This window comes from Mus caroli, unplaced genomic scaffold, assembly GCF_978045245.1.
Source record: "Mus caroli unplaced genomic scaffold, Mus_caroli_1 scaffold_14, whole genome shotgun sequence".
Lineage (NCBI taxonomy): Eukaryota > Metazoa > Chordata > Mammalia > Rodentia > Muridae > Mus > Mus caroli.
In genome coordinates, this window is record NW_028227269.1 from 19414763 (window position 1) to 19430829 (window position 16067).

Below are 16067 nucleotides of genomic sequence, written 5' to 3' on the forward strand. Positions count from 1 at the left end.
CCAATCCCAGCAATCACATGGTGGCAAAGAGAGAGAGAGAGAGAAGGAGAGAGAGAGAGAGAGAGAGAGAGAGAGAGAGAGAGAGAGAGAGAGAGAGAGAGAGAGAGAGAGAGAGAGAGAGAGAGAGAGAGAAAGTCTTCATAACTGGGCAGACACATCCATTGATCCTTTTATTCCCCATTATTTGAATTAGTGATCCTGAACTTGCTGTGTAACCTTCGCTCAGCCTGAAGCTGGCTGAGCCAGACCTTGACCTTGCTGCCACTAAGGACATTACCTAGGGTGGAACCTTCCTCCGTAGATCACACAATTGTTCAGCCACTGTCTTAGTCAGGGTTTCTATTCCTGCACAAACATCATGACCAAGAAGCAAGTTGGGGAGGAAAGGGTTTATTCGGCTTACACTTCCATGCTGCTGTTCATCACCAAAGGAAGTCAGGACTGGAACTCAAACAGGTCAGGGAGCAGGAGCTGATGCAGAGGCCATGGAGGGATGTTCTTTACTGGCATGCCTCCCCTGGCTTGCTCAGCCTACTCTCTTATAGAACCCAAGACTACCAGCCCAGGGATGGTCCCACCCACAAGGGGCCTTTCCCCCTTGATCACTAATTGAGGAAATGCCTTACAGTTGGATCTCATGGAGGCATTTCCTCAACTGAAGCTCCTTTCTCTGTGATAACTCCAGCTGTGTCAAGTTGACACAAAAATAGCCAGTACAATTGACCCCTTGTCAACTTGACACACAAACACATCACTAGTAAGCCTTAACCCTTACATTCTTATTCATCCCCAAGATCTAAATAACTTTAAAAGTCCCACAATCTTTAATATTCTTAAATTTTCAATCTCTTTAAAATATCCATCTCTTTTAAAATCCAAATTCTTTTTACAATTAAAAGTCTCTTAACTGTGGGCTCCACTAAAACAGTTTCTTCTTTCAAGAGGGAAAATATCAGGGCACAGTCACAATCAAAGCAAAAATCAATCTCCAACCGTCCAACGTCTGGGATCCAACTCACGATCTTCTGGGCTCCTCCAAGGGCTTGGGTCACTTCTCCAGCCATGCCCTTTGTAGCACACACGTCGTCCTCTGGGCTCCAGATGCCTGTACTCCACTGCTGCTGCTGCTCTTGGTGGTCATCACGTGGTACTGGCATCTCCAAAACACCGCATGACCCCTTCAGTCCTGGGTCTTCAAGTACAACTGGGGCTGCACCTTCACCAATGGCCTTCCATGGCCTCTCACAGTGCCGAGCCTGAGCTGCTGTGTGACCCCTTCATGCCTTCAAAACCAGTACCACCTGGGTGACCCTTACACATTACCAAGTCCCACTGCAGAAGGAGTACAACCTTGCCTATCTCTGGAACACAGCCTCTTTGTGCTTTCAGAAAACACTTCCCAGAAGATGTCACCTCAACGATGCTGGTCTCTTCTTAATCACCGCTAATTTCTTAGCTCCAGCTAACCAGCATCAATAGTCCCAGTAATGCAAAGTTTTTGCTTTAGTAGTTCTGGTATCTTGTTAATCACAGCTGATTCTTCAGCTCCAGCTAACCAGAACTACAAAATCTTCACAATAAAAACAGCAATGGCCCTGAAGAGAGTTTTTAATTTTCCCCCTGAAATTTCACAAACCAGGCCTCCATCTTCTGCACTGTTCTCATCATTATCTTCCAAGCTCCTACACAACATCTGACAGAGCTCTTAACAATGAATGGATCTTCAAGCCCAAAGTTCCAAAATCCTTCCAAAGTCCTCCCCAAAACATGGTCATGTTGTCACAGGAATACCCCACTCCTGGTACCAATTTGTCTTAGTCAGGGTTTCTATTCCTGCACAAACATCATGACCAAGAAGCAAGTTGGGGAGGAAAGGGTTTATTCGGCTTACACTTCCATGCTGCTGTTCATCACCAAAGGAAGTCAGGACTGGAACTCAAACAGGTCAGGGAGCAGGAGCTGATGCAGAGGCCATGGAGGGATGTTCTTTACTGGCATGCCTCCCCTGGCTTGCTCAGCCTACTCTCTTATAGAACCCAAGACTACCAGCCCAGGGATGGTCCCACCCACAAGGGGCCTTTCCCCCTTGATCACTAATTGAGGAAATGCCTTACAGTTGGATCTCATGGAGGCATTTCCTCAACTGAAGCTCCTTTCTCTGTGATAACTCCAGCTGTGTCAAGTTGACACAAAAATAGCCAGTACAGCCACTGTTGCTGTTCCTCTTCAAGATACTGCTACCTGCAGAGAGGCGCCAGAGCTATTCTGGAGACTATGCCCTATCCTGCATATCATCACCTGCAGCCAGTTCCAAAGATCAATTGGTGGGAATGGGCCTCCCTCCCCACTTTATAAGCGCATTTGCCATTAAACATTTGAACCTTGATCAGAACATTGTCTTGGCTCCATTTCTCTCTCTTCCTCCTAGTTTCCCTTTCTTTAAGTGCCAGCCTGCCACTCAGGTGTACCCTGTACATGTGAGCCACTGGACGGCTTGCAAGATTAGTGGGTGACATTAGCCAAGGCACATGCCCTGTTTGGCCCTGAGGGATTGATTGTGTCCAATATCTAAAACACCTTTTAGCCAACAGCACCTTTCTCCTAGAGGTGAGGTGGGAGCAAAGACAATGTCTGGCCAATCTCAGAGTCTCCAGTGCTTACCCAGGACAGATACTCAGTGGGTGTTTCCTCAACATCTTCAGACAGTCTGGGCCTCAGTCTACAGGTTCTGTGGCTTTAAGCAGGAGGGCCAATGGCCTTGCTGTATGTGGAGCCCACTGAGTGGGGAAAGGCTGGCATGGACTCCTCTCTGACTAAATTCTCGACTGTTCCAGACATCCAAGGACTTTCCCCATGTCTACCACTTATCTCCTTCATCTCCACACTCACTGCAGAGTGAACCATGAACAGGGTGCTTGGGGAAACATAGGAAACTCACAGACCTTGGTTTATTTGATCATTTTAATATGCCAGGTCAAAGGAAAGGAAGGACGGAGCACACAGGAAAACCTGTGTTTGCAGGATGGAGGGCAGATGTCCACAGCCTTGGGCATGCATGTATCTCCTGTGTAATTAGGCAAATGAATACATAAATACCACAGCACAGCCAGACTTGGGGGTGGGGAGAATCACAAGCCACGGGGGACCATGCTTTTAGGTCAGTCAGAGGCTTTAAATACAGGGGCTGAAACTTCTCACTTTATACAAAACTTATATATTAAAAGTAAGGATACCACGGTATACACATGCAAGCAGCTTTGGTCGGAGAAAATGAACAAAGGAGGTGGAGCCATGCACAGGAAGGGCTTGCCTATCTACTGTCCATCTTCTTCATCCTCACAAAGTCAGCTGGGATCATAGAATAAATCACCTGGTCTCGGTAAGATACTGAAATGTCCTGTCTGGTGTCCTTAAGGGCCTCCAGGCCCTCTGTGGGCAGGGAAGGAGCCCTACAGCTGAGAACACTTGAAACCTTGGAAGGAACCAGCCTGGACTGGATGGGGAGGGACATCTATTGGGTCAGATAGAGGAGGGAGCTGCATCCAGCCAGACCAGGTGAGTGTGATGTGCTGCCTGGACCCAGGTCCCTAGAGAGCAGGAGAAATCATGGAGAAATCCACTTTTGCAAGCAAAGCTGAAGATGGTAGGTCAAGCCTGTGTTTCTCACAAGTGTGTAAAAGCCCATTCCCCTCAGAACTGGCTAGCACTGCTTGGATCACACTGCAGCAACCGGACAATGGATGGGTCGCTCTTGGCACCTTTGTTGAATTCTTCCAGGGACATTTTGCCTGAGGAATGGAAGAGGGAGACTTAGGATTAGCCAGTGCTCTGGTTAAAGTCTGGAACCCTCTGGAAAATGGACAATGTCCAGTCTTCTCTCTCTCTCTCTCTCTCTCTCTCTCTCTCTCTCTCTCTCTCTCTCTCTCTCCCTCTCCCTCTCCCTCTCCCTCTCCCTCTCCCTCTCCCTCTCCCTCTCCCTCTCCCTCTCCCTCTCCCTCTCTCTCTCTCCCTCTCTCTCTCTCTCTCTCACGCACGCACACACACACACACACAACACACACACACTCACACACACACACACTCACACACACACACACACTCACACACACACTCACACACACACACACACATATGGGGACACATGCCATTTTGAGGCACACATGTGGTCAGAGGACAACTTGTAAGAGCTGGTTCTCCTTTCAAGGAATAGGTTGTGGGGATTAAGCCCTAGTCATGAGGTTAGGTTTGGTAATGAACTCTTTGGCTTGATGTAAGCAGATAGAGGCCTGGAGAGCCACCATGATCTGGGGCAGCTGGGGAGAAAGGACAAATTATGGCTGCAGGTCAAATTACATTTCTGTTACTGTGACAAAAATCCCCTGACTAAAAGCAACTTAAGGGAGGAAGTTTTCTTTGGTTTACTTCTAGGTTACAATTCATCACTTCAGGAAGTCAAGGCTTTAAAACCTCACGGGGCAGAGAGAATAGAGGTATGAGCACCTGGCTCATAATGAGACTCTGTACTTTTTTTCTGATACTCTTCTTTTCCCTTTATTACACAGTTCAGGCCCCCTGTCTAGAGAATAGTAATGGGGTTTCCCGCATCAATTAACCACCAACACAACCCGCAACAGGCATGCTCATAGACTGCCATGATCTAGATGGATGGTTCTCAGCCTTCCTAATGCTGTGACCCTTTAATACAGTTCCTTGTGTTGTAGTGACCCTCAACCATAAGATTATTTTCACTGCTACTTCATAACCGTAATTACACTATTGTTATGAATCTGAATCTGAATATTTGTGTTTTCTGTTGGTCTTGTGCTACCTCTGGGAAAAGTTCATTTGATCCCCCAAAGGGGTTGGAACCCATAGGTTGAGAACCACTGATTTTGATAATTCTTCATTAAGATTCTTCTGAGCTGAGCAGTGGTGGCACACATCTTTAATCCCAATACTCAGGAGGCAGACTGGTTGATCTCTGAGTTTGAAGCCAACATGGTCTAAACAGCAAGTTCTAGGACAGCCAGGGCTACACAGAGAATCCTTGTCTCTAAAAAACAAACCAACAAGCAAAAGAAAAGACTCTCCTTTATGGCTGATGAGATGGCTCAGCAGTTAAGAGCAGTTGCTGCTTTTGCAGAGGGTCCTGGATAAAGTTCCCAGCATCCATAAAGCAGTTCCCAATCATTTGTAACTCCAGTTCCAGGGCGACCCAGTGCCCTTTTCTGACCTCTAACACATTACACAAACATATATTCAGGTAAACGCTCATGTAGAAAACAAATACTAATTCTAAAATAAAAAATAAAAATTAAAAAAAAAAGACTTCTGAGGTGATTCTAAACTGAGTCATGTTGACAGTTAAAACTATCACAGCGCCCCCTAGTGTAGACTCTTGTCAGCTTCGGGTGTTGCGAGCTATCCACCTTTGCTGTCCTATTCTTGTCCTATTCTGTACCAGTTTCTCTGACAGCCCAGACTTCTCATCTCTTGAGTGCTAGCAAGTGGCCCCTGGCTTACAGGGCAGAATATGCACTCAGTGGCCTCCATTGTGAGACACAAACAACTGGACAAGTGCACAGTGGGGACGCGGTCTCCACTCTGAAACTGGTAAAGCTCCTGGCTTTGACATTCAGGAACAATGGCCCTCCATGTTAAGTGTGCCACCAACATAGTGCTACTTCAGCCTCACACCCACACCAGTGGGCTTATCCCCATTTCACGGAGAAGAAAGCCAAACCTGGGAAGTGGGCAAGCCTCAGTACAGTTGGTCTATTGGAACACAAGCCTCCGTGTCAGAGTACACAAGAGAGTAAAGAACACTTTAGAAAATGGCTGAAAGGCAGCACCAGGCAAGAGGCTGCATTGCTTTGTGTGCATTGAAAAGCATTTCCTTGATGTCTGGGAAGCTTTTTGTTGTCTACAGTTCCCTGGATCCTTGAGTCCCACTGAGCCCTGTCCTCAGCTCACCTGCACAGAGCACTGGAGGCTGTTCACTGCTCTTTCCTGTGCATTAGCTTACATTCAATCTCAGTGCGACCTGGGGAGCCTTTCATGCCTTAATGCTGCATTTCCTGTTGGAACAAAACCCAACCAGTCTTGGCTCTACAAAGCCACAGAGGGGCAGAATTAACTCACCATGCAGCTACCTCACCCTTGCTGAGGTCCTGTGAGAAACTCAGCCAAGGCACAGAAGGACCTCTCACCACCTCACCTCCTCCTGAGACCTGCCTTTTTGCATCTGTGGTAGAACCTCAGACTCCTAGGTAAGATGAGGCTCAGTGGCTTCTATGTTTGATGAGCCCCATGAGAATCCGCAGTTCCTCACATCCCAGGATGATGGCCTGGTTCAGAATCTCAAGACTCAATGCCACTTGATTCAGTGTCTCACCTCTCAGCCACCAGTATGACCTTCCTCCCCTCTGCATATATAATTGTGGAAATAGTAAGACCACTGTTACTGTCAACATGTGTGCTAGCTAATTTTATGTCAGTTTGATACAAGTTTACGTTATCAGGAAAAAGGGAGCCTCAGTTGCAAAAATGTCTGTATAAAATGTCTGCAGGAAAACTTGTAGGGCCTTCTCAGTCTCTTTCTGTCTCTCTCTCTCTCTCTCTCTCTCTTTGTGTTTGTGTACCTCCCTCCCTCTCTCCCTCTTTTTCCCTCTTTTTTTTTTGTTTTTTTTTATTGAAACAGGGATTCTCTATGTAACAGCCCTGACTGTCCTAGAACTCACCTTTTAGACCAGGTTAGCCTTGAGCTCACAGACAGCCTCCTGTCTCTTATGAGCTCCGATTAAAGACATGTGCCACCATGCCTGACCAGAGGGTATTTTCTTAATTAGTAATTGATGGAGGAGGGCCAACCCTGTAGGTGGTACATCCCTGGGCTAGTGATCCTGAGTTCTATAAGAAAGCAGGCTGAGCAAGCCATGGGGAGAAAGCCAGTAAGTAGCAACCCTTTCATGGTCTCTGTATCAGTTCTTGCCTTCAGGTTGCTGCCCTGTTTGAGTCCTGCCCTCACTGCTTTTGATGATGAACAGTTATATGGTAACTGTGAGTGAATAAACTTCCTCCCCGAGTTACTTGTGGCCATAGTGTCTCATCACAGCAATGGAAACCCTAACTCAGACGACACAGATGTAGCCTACAGCTCAGAGGGTCTACTGACATGCACATGGTTATAGAGCCCTAGAAAGGGTGCAGGGTGCAGGCTAGGTGTACCTGACCCTGAATTCTAGTCTCCCTCCCTCTATCAGAGCTGAATCAAGCGGGCTGGAAAAAGGCAGGCCTGCATAGGGCAGAGAGTGTATCCCAAACACCTCTGTGCCATCAACAGTTTCACAGGCTCACCTACTCCCCTCTCCCCACCCCCACCCCCTCTCCCAATCCCCTCTTCCCACCCCACCTGCTCACTCCTACCATGTTTCCTACCTTCATTGTTTGTGTCCATCTGCCTGAAGATCTTGTCTGTTCGATTCTCGGGAATAGACTTGTCCTCGGGCATCTTCATCACAGAGGACACCATCTTGTAGATGGCCTGCAAAGGGGCATCTGTGAGTGTGCTGTGGAGGACGGAGGGTGAGTTATGGTCCTCGCTCAGCTAACCAAGGAGCAACGACAGGGCAGAGTCAGGACCCTTCTCTCACCAGAACAAGTCTCACAGACAAGGTTCTGGGCAAAGGGAACCAGGAAACTTTAAGTGACATTCAAGAGCACAGGATACAGCTGGGGTGTGGAAGAATGGAGGGCTCCTTGGTTCAGACTAGAGGGGAGGTTGTGTGGCAAAGCATCTATCTGAAAGGAAGATCTTTGGTGGGGAGCTGGGAAATCCTGGAGGGAAGGTCAAAGGGGAAATACATTGATCCCTGCCTACCCATGGGTCCTGAATCTGCAGATTCAACAAACTACAGGTAGGAAATAGTCTAGAAAACGAAACTGGAGGTACACAGATTCTTGTTATTTCCCAAATAATACACATTATTATTAACATCTATAGCCATTGTACAAATTTTATTTACTTATCTACACGACTAGGAGATATTTAAAGTTCCTTGTCCAACACAGACATATGGCAGCTTGATATTGTCTTTCAGAGCACACACTTACTTATCTAAACATGTCCTCCCCTGTACAAACAACCAACTCAAATGTCCACAGTGTCTTGATCAGAAATAATCATCAACTCAGGTAGACAGGTGCCACACATCTGTAATTCCAGAACCGGAGGGTAGAGGCAGGATTATCAGGAGTTCAAGGTCATCTATGACTATATAGAAAGTTCATGGCCAGCCTGAGCTACATGAGACCCTGTCTAAAAATGTTATATTAAAAGAAAGAGAACAGGAAGTACAATAGTGGTGCATGCCTTTAACCCCAGCATTCAGTGACAGTGAAGACAAATAAGAGTTCAAGGAAGGCTACCCTGGGCTACAGAGCAAGTTCTAGGATAGCCAGGACTACACAGAGAAACACTGTCTCTCTCTCTCAAAGACATACACACAAAGACACACACACACAAACATACACACGGGCGGGTAGGGAGAGAAAGAGAGAGAGAGAGAGAGAGAGAGAGAGAGAGAGAGAGAGAGAGAGAGAGAGGGAGGGAGGGAGGGAGGGAGGGAGGGAGGGAGGGAGGGAGAGAGAGAGAGAGAGAGAGAGAGAGAGAGAGAGAAACTGAGTAACAGAGACAGAGAGAGACAGAGAGATTTACAAATGGAAGATTATGCACAAGGGCATGTGGTGATTGATGCCATCTGTGAGAAGAAGTCCAACGGGTTTGTGAGTGGAGGCCTCCTGTGGAAGAACTTACTGGAAAGGTAAAGTTGACTGAAGTGGGGAATTGGCTGAATGGACAGGTATCTTGTAGGCCCTTTTGTCATGTTTTCCTTTGTAATTTTATTTGTTTATTTGTTTTCTGAGATAGGGTCTCATGTAGCTAGAAAGGAGCGAAGACACTAGGGTCTTCTCAAAGCAGTTTATTCAGGAACCTTTCAACATGCATGCATGAATCTCTCTCCAGGAATAGTATCTTGTGTATCTCTCTGCCCCCAATCGCAATCCATTATATAACCCCTCAACCACGCCCCATCAGCCCAGTCCATGTAACAGCAGTCCATTGGCCAGAATCATCACTCGTCATATGGTCTGATCTTGCATCATGGTGCACCTGAGCAGTTATCACGATGGTCGTGGCTTATTTTCAGGTGTATGAGGAAGTCGGGTGCAAGTCATAAGACTTGGCTGCAGTCCCAGGCGCCATCTTGGGACTGCTGCCACACCCACTCCCCACATCTCCCCCTTCTGTACTTATTGGCAGACAGAATGTCTGTCTTAGGTTGCACCCTGTGGCAATGCCCCTTACCCATCATTGGGAGACAAAGACCATTGGTTTGATCCCTGTCTTAGGTTGGTGACACGCCCAGGGCATCTTACCCGTCATTGACTACTTCTCTAGCATGCCAAGCCACACATGAGGAGATTGTCCTGTTTTCGCTGCCGCAAAAGCCTGTATCATCAAGGCTTGGGCTCTGCACTCACGACTCTGCATGCAGCAGGTGCACCAGAAGGCCAGGATGCTGATTAATATCAGATACAGAGCAAGTCCATCAATTCCAGCTCACTCTTTCAAGCGGGAGACAGCGGACAGCAATCCAAAGCTTCTGCTACATCAACGGTTAAATTATTCACAGCCGCGGCAGTTTGTAAGGGATATGGTCACACCGGTGGCTGTGGTGGCAGAGATTGCTACAGCAGTGACAATAACTGCAGCAATGCCAAAAATCCCTCTTAGGTCCAAACAAAGTCATAGCAGAAGGAGCCTGAAAGGGCTAAGGTACAAAGCGAGACATCCTAGTCACAACAGCTAAATGATATTCAGATGCATTCCAGCTCATACTATAATAACAAATATCACTACTACAATTAACAACATTATTCTTATAACTACCATTATAAACAATAAACACAAAAGGAGGCCACATACAAACAGGTGTAGCCTGAAAAGAAGCATTCCTCCGTCCAGCAAATTGAAATACAGAAGTTTTAAACACATTAGAACCATTCCAATAAAAACTTGCATTGCCCCAGGCCCCTCCCACCACCATGCTTAAGGGGGGAAGATCAGTGCAACTACCATTCACCCCACCTAACACCATACATTAAAAGGATTACTAGCTCCTACTTGAGCTGGATTTTGATATGTCCAATTATACTCTGAAAAGGAACTATTATGGACTGTACGTATATAAGGGGAAAATGAAAAATAATTCTTCACTGCCCAAGGTACTTTTCTAGATTGACAGCAGGTCCAAGGTGGAAGGGAATTGCGAACACTCCTACAAAAAAGGGGCCCATCTAGGTTAGGAGGGTATAGTGCTATTGCCCTTGGATATACTGGCAGGCCACAACCCTCAGATCCAGGTAGCATTAGCTTTAGTAGATACAGCTGAACACAATCACTCATCTGTGAAATATTTTGAACCATCTGAAAACACAACAATCCCCTTAGCTGAAGCAGCATAGATTCCCTCACTGGAGCTATCTCTCCATCCCATGATAAAAAAAGGCAATTGTAGCAAAGCATTAGGATATAAAGAACTGAGGAAACACTTGTGCTGAATGCATCAACGGCATGGTTTTCGGGAACACAGGCATAATTCCCCAATGTAGCTCTTCAGTTCTCACTAGCGGGACCATTCCCAGCCACAGGAATATCCATGTCCTCATCGCTCTGCTTGTCCTGAATTGCTCTGGTCAGCCGCTCTGGGACCCACAGCAGTTGTCGGTGATCCTGGGGAAACACACAAACAGACCCTCTCTCCCAAACAAACACTGGGTCAGGGCCCTTCCAACAACCAGTCAAAATGTACCCTTGGATGGGATAATTAGTTTGAGCTGCTACAAATCTCCCTTGTCCCAGCAGCATGTCTTGATCCCAGGCTGGATGGCCATTGCCAGCATTTATTGCTGCTTGCTCAGCAAGAAACTCAATGAAAAATGCCTTCTAGTCTAAATATTGGCCTGGTGACAAGCAGGCGAGAGCTAGGTTCTGCCAATTCCTTGGAGACATGCAGTAGTGGTGCAGGTTCTCTAATTGCGCTCTTACAAAAGCAGCACTGACACTGTAAGTATGAACCCCTTCCTCTATACTTTGAACAATCTTCCAATCAAGCGGCTCATGATGATGACCTCCCTGTGCATCCTGAAATACAGTAAAGCACTGGGTTCCCAGTTCCCTCCAGGTTTCTGAATGCAGACTACACCTGGATCCTCTTTCAGGGGCTTACGGACGCGGCCACGGTGGCCCTGGCCCTGAAGGTTCTACCTTCATTTTTACTTTCTCTAGACTGTCGGCTATACTCTCCAGATTGTCCTCAGACATATCCCCATAAATAGAATTTCCTTCTGCCTCTGACTTTTGGGATCGCGCCTCTCTCACCTGATTCAGGCCTCATTGCCCTTTTGGAGTTCTGCTCCATATCTTTCCTTCTCCTCGATACAATCCCGTATTAGCTTCTACACTGGCAGCACATGCAATTCCTATCTCACAGCCTTGCTTCTACCACGGTTTAGTGTCCACTTTCCTTATCACCTACAGCCTGGGCTTCAACCACGAGTCAGCCAACCTCTCCCTGGTTCACTGGACATTGAGCTTGAAAGGGTGGCCAGTGCTGGCTGGAAGTACCCCCAGAAGCTAGCTACATCCATCTCTGAACAGGAGCACACAATACCAACTTCTCCAGCCACAGAGAGTCTGCCCTAAGAGGACAAATGCGACTGCTGGTGGCTGAGGGGTCACCACAGGCCTAGGATAAGCATACAGATGAGCTGCCCACCATTGATACCCACTACCCATGGCTCTAATCCACACCCCAACATAGAGTAAGACCATATCATGACTCTTTGGGAAGGGATAGAAATGCCCTGGTTTTATTGTAGGTAATTCATTTTGGAAACTCAATTAACAAAATACATGTAAAGTGGAAGCCACCCTGGGAACGCGGAGCTGTAGGTAAGAATGGAGCAGCCAACAGTGGGAGGGTGGTACACCTGGTGGTGGTTGGTCCAAAGAATCCCTTAGTGGAGCAGGACAAGAGGTGCAAAAAGACGTCTGGGGACAATCCAGGAATACTGATGGAGAAGGAAGGGAGGAACGAGGGGAGGAGGAAGGAAGGAAAGAAGGAGGAAAGGAAGGAAGAAATGAGGGAGAGGGAAAAGGAGGGCGTGAGAGGGAGAAGGGAACTGGAGTACCTAGAGGAAGGGACAATGAGCTGAGCCCAGGAGGTGGCTACTAGGATGTTACTGTCAGAGGCAGGCCCTCAGGCAGGAGACAAAACTGTGAAACAATGTGAACAGGAGACCCCAGAAAAGAGGGCAGAGTTTGGGGTGGTAGCAGGTAAAAGGTAGAGAAGCCAGGTTGGACCAAGATGGGAGGTGTGGGGTCCCCTGCTCAAATACTAGTATTGGAGAGAAAAGACCTAAACCCAGTGAATCCATGTAGCTCCAAGGCCCTCAGCACTGAACCATTCACACAGGGAAACTTACAATGTGTCTCTGGCCTGGAGTTCACTTAGATATGTCACCCATCAGATACATCTTGCTAACCAGAGAACTGACCATCAGAGAGCTGCAGAACCTCTCCTAAGTGAGCCAGGACCTGACTCCAGGATACCCGGGTATGGGATTGTGCTGGTATTGTCCCAGAGAGGGCAATGTGGAAACAGCTGCACTGCCACCCCAGCCAGCCCTGTGCTTGTGGCTCCTCTTCATGATCAACAGCCCTGCACCCCACAGCCTTGCCACAGACCCTTGGTTTCCAGCTCACACACGCAGCATCCACTCACCTCATTGAACACACATCACTGCAGTGTCTGTGATTTGTCATCTAACAGAAGCTACTAGAATGCCAAACTCCTTGTACCTGCTCTGCAGATATCTGCCGGGAGGAGGCTGCAGTGCAGACAGCCTTGGAGATATTGAAGGAGAGGCTTCGTTTCCCTTATTTCTCATTCCCTTCCCAATGGCTTGAAGATCTGCTCTTTACCAAATATTTCGGAGGTAGGAGCTCCAGAACACAGGGTTGTGCCTCTGCCCAGACTTTGTCTCCTCCCTGGTATCAGGCTGCTAATTAGAATTCATGCTTTGCATCGGTTTTGGACATTCTTGCTGTTGTGGTTATTGCATACACACACACACACACACACACACACACATGCCCTTGTTCTCAGGATGTACTAATACTAATTTGGAGGCAGGAAGAACCTTGACATAGCTCACATTGAAGCAGATCCCAAGTGACCCTCTGTGGATGCAAAGAACAAGGCATAAGCATCAGGAGGATGGAGACTACCAGGGAACATTCAATCCATGTTTCAGGGCTACCCCTGAGGTGCTGGGGGTTCATGGGATGTAGAAAAGGGAAAAGGAAGGGTCTGAGCCTCGGGATCTGGTTCTGAGGAGCAATGGCTTGAAGATCTTCTCCTGCATGCAATGTCATTTAAAGAAAGGGTGGTGATAATAGGAATGTGTCTGGCCATCTTAAGCACCTGGGACTAATGGCATAAGCAGTATGAGATAAGGAGGAAGAGAGGGTAGGATTGACCCTTTTCGGAAACTCCAGTAAAGAAGGGCTCTATGTAAAGAAGCCTCAGTCCTGGAGGGACTCCATGGAGCATAGTCCTCCTGCCCTGCCATGTTCCACTACACCCAGATAGGAAAACACACCTTTACAATGCTAAGTGCTGCTGAGACTCTTCAATATCCAGCAGCTAGCCCTGAGCCACAGGAACTCTCAGCTACTGCAGTCAGTAACAGTGACCCCTATTTCGCTCCAAAGGGGACAAGGATTCAGTACAGATACTTGGGACAGAGGACCAACAGTCATATAGCAAGATAGCCAAATAATCCTCCAAGAAAAACAAGAAAGCAGGCTCCCAGAAGCAGAAAGCCCCCTAACCCCACCTTAGCCTCTTTCTTGACAGATACACCCCGTTAACTGGGAGAGTGTATCATCGGAGAAGCCCATACTTGAGCAGACAGTTAGGACCTGCTTCGGTGTTTTCCAGTCTCTTGGGTTCTTGAAGTATAGATGCTTGAGTCATGCTGGATTGTGGTCCCTACTCTCGAGTGCCCTGCACTACAAATGCACATTCCTAGGCAGGACAACTAGGTGCTCTGGCCAAGAAGATGGAATTTAGAGCCAAAACTGAAGGCCTAGAGGGGATTTTGGAAGATGACAGAGCCTCCAGTGAGTGGTAAGCTGTCTCACATGCCTCAGCTAGTGAAGGAAAATGAGATTTTGTAACTTGTGATTCATGTAAAAGAGTTGTCTAGGAGCCCATATGCCAGGGCAGGGCTCAGAAGATGTAAAGATGAAAAAGAATGCAAGGACGCAGGCAAGGCTATCTTGTCTGAGTTTACACCATCTGATCGGAACCTCCTCTCTGTCTACTGCCCCTTGGCGCCGGGGTAATGTCATACAACAACTGGTTGCTATGTGAACAATGATAAGGCACCAGCCCACAGGAACAAGGTCCTGATCCCCTTTGGCTGACATGTAATCTTACTGTTAATGTTTGAATGAGCCAATCCCATACCTTTGTTGAAATTCCTTGCACCCCTATCCCTTTTTCTTTCATAAAAACCCCTAGCTCTGGAGACTCGGAGTCGACTCCCCTGCCTTTTGTGTGAGGTACGTGTCGGCCCAGAGATCTGCCAATAAAGCCTTGTGTGTATTGCAACAAGAAGGATTCTTGCGTGTTCACGGGTGCACCCTATCCCTGGATTAGAGTAGGGGTTACCATATGGGGGGAGTCCTACATTTGGGGGCTCATCCGGGATTTGGGAGCACCCAGAACCCCAAGAAAACCCCTTGGAGGTATGTCTGTGTGAGTTTGGTGTGTCTGAGTGCGGTGCCACTGAATCTGTGTGTCGGTTTTCCAGTTTTAGTATTCTGGCAGCTGCCGCTGAGGTCCGTGTGGGTCCAGTGGCTGTGGAAGGAGATGTCTTGAGTCCACAAGCTGCAACCCTGGGAAGACGTTCCAAGGGTGACCCTGGAGGAAGTCCTCTGGCAGAGTGAGGGAGATCAGGTGCTCTTTCTGCCAGAACGGGAGTGGACGTGGAATCCCACCCTGTCAGAGGTCGCGTTTGGCTGGTTGTATAGGTCCAGGCAGGGATGAGTGTGCTTGGATGTTCTGGTGTCCCTTGTCTCTGTCTTCATTTTGTCTCTGTTTCCAATTTTTGTCATGGGACAGACTGTCTCAACCCCATTATCTTTGACTGAGAACCATTGGACGGACGGACGTTAGGGCAAGAGGGCAAAATCTATCAGTAATAGTTAAGAAGAAACCTTGGCAGACTTACTATACCTCAGAATGGCCCACTTTTGGGGTGGGTTGGCCTCCCGAAGGAACGTGTGATCTCCCCACCATTAGGTCTGTAAAGGCCGTAGTTTTTCAGGAAGGACCATGATTGCACCCGGACCAGCAACTGTACATCACAGTGTTGGAAGATTTAGCGCGATTTCTGCCTGCGTGGGTTCATCCATTTCTCCCACCCCTATGTCCAGGTACCAAGGTTTTGATGGTCCGAGAGAATGCTGAGAAGGGGAAATCGAAACTACTATCTGGAGAAGGCAGCAAAAAATCTACTCCACCGCAGCCAGAGGCCATTTCTAAAATCTACCCAGATATAGAGTGGCCCCCTGAATGGCCCGACTCACTACCACCACCTCATCCCCTGGTTCTCCAACCTGTACCCCAACCCTCAGCTTCCATGGCTCCACCTTCGGTTCTAGGGATCGGGGAGGGAGGCCCCTCAGCAGGAACAAGAAGCCAGCGGGGAGCACCCAGCGAGGGGCCAGCCGATTCTATGGTGGCACTTCCCCTTAGGGCTGTTGGAGCTCCCCCTGCCAGCCAGAACGTTCCACAGCTTCTGCAATACTGGCCTTTTTCTTCCTCTGATGTCTATGACTGGAAAGTAAACCACCCCCCTTTCTCAGAAAATCCTACAGGGCTTAAAGGGTTGATAGAGTCTCTGATGTACTCATAACAGCCTACCTGGGA

General features: G+C 47.9%; 1 protein-coding gene across 1 annotated transcript; it reads right to left on the minus strand.

The window, feature by feature from the left end:
* Positions 1-2987: 2987 nt before the first annotated feature.
* LOC147001165 (hippocalcin-like protein 1) lies at positions 2988-15670 on the minus strand. Its single transcript, XM_085830123.1, has 3 exons — positions 15372-15670; positions 7438-7543; positions 2988-3788 (listed from the first exon to the last, which is right to left on the minus strand). Exons 1-3 carry the CDS (start codon positions 15432-15434, stop codon positions 3691-3693), a joined length of 267 nt encoding a protein of 88 aa, XP_085686249.1. The 5' UTR covers positions 15435-15670; the 3' UTR covers positions 2988-3690.
* Between the last annotated feature and the right edge of the window lie 397 nt (positions 15671-16067).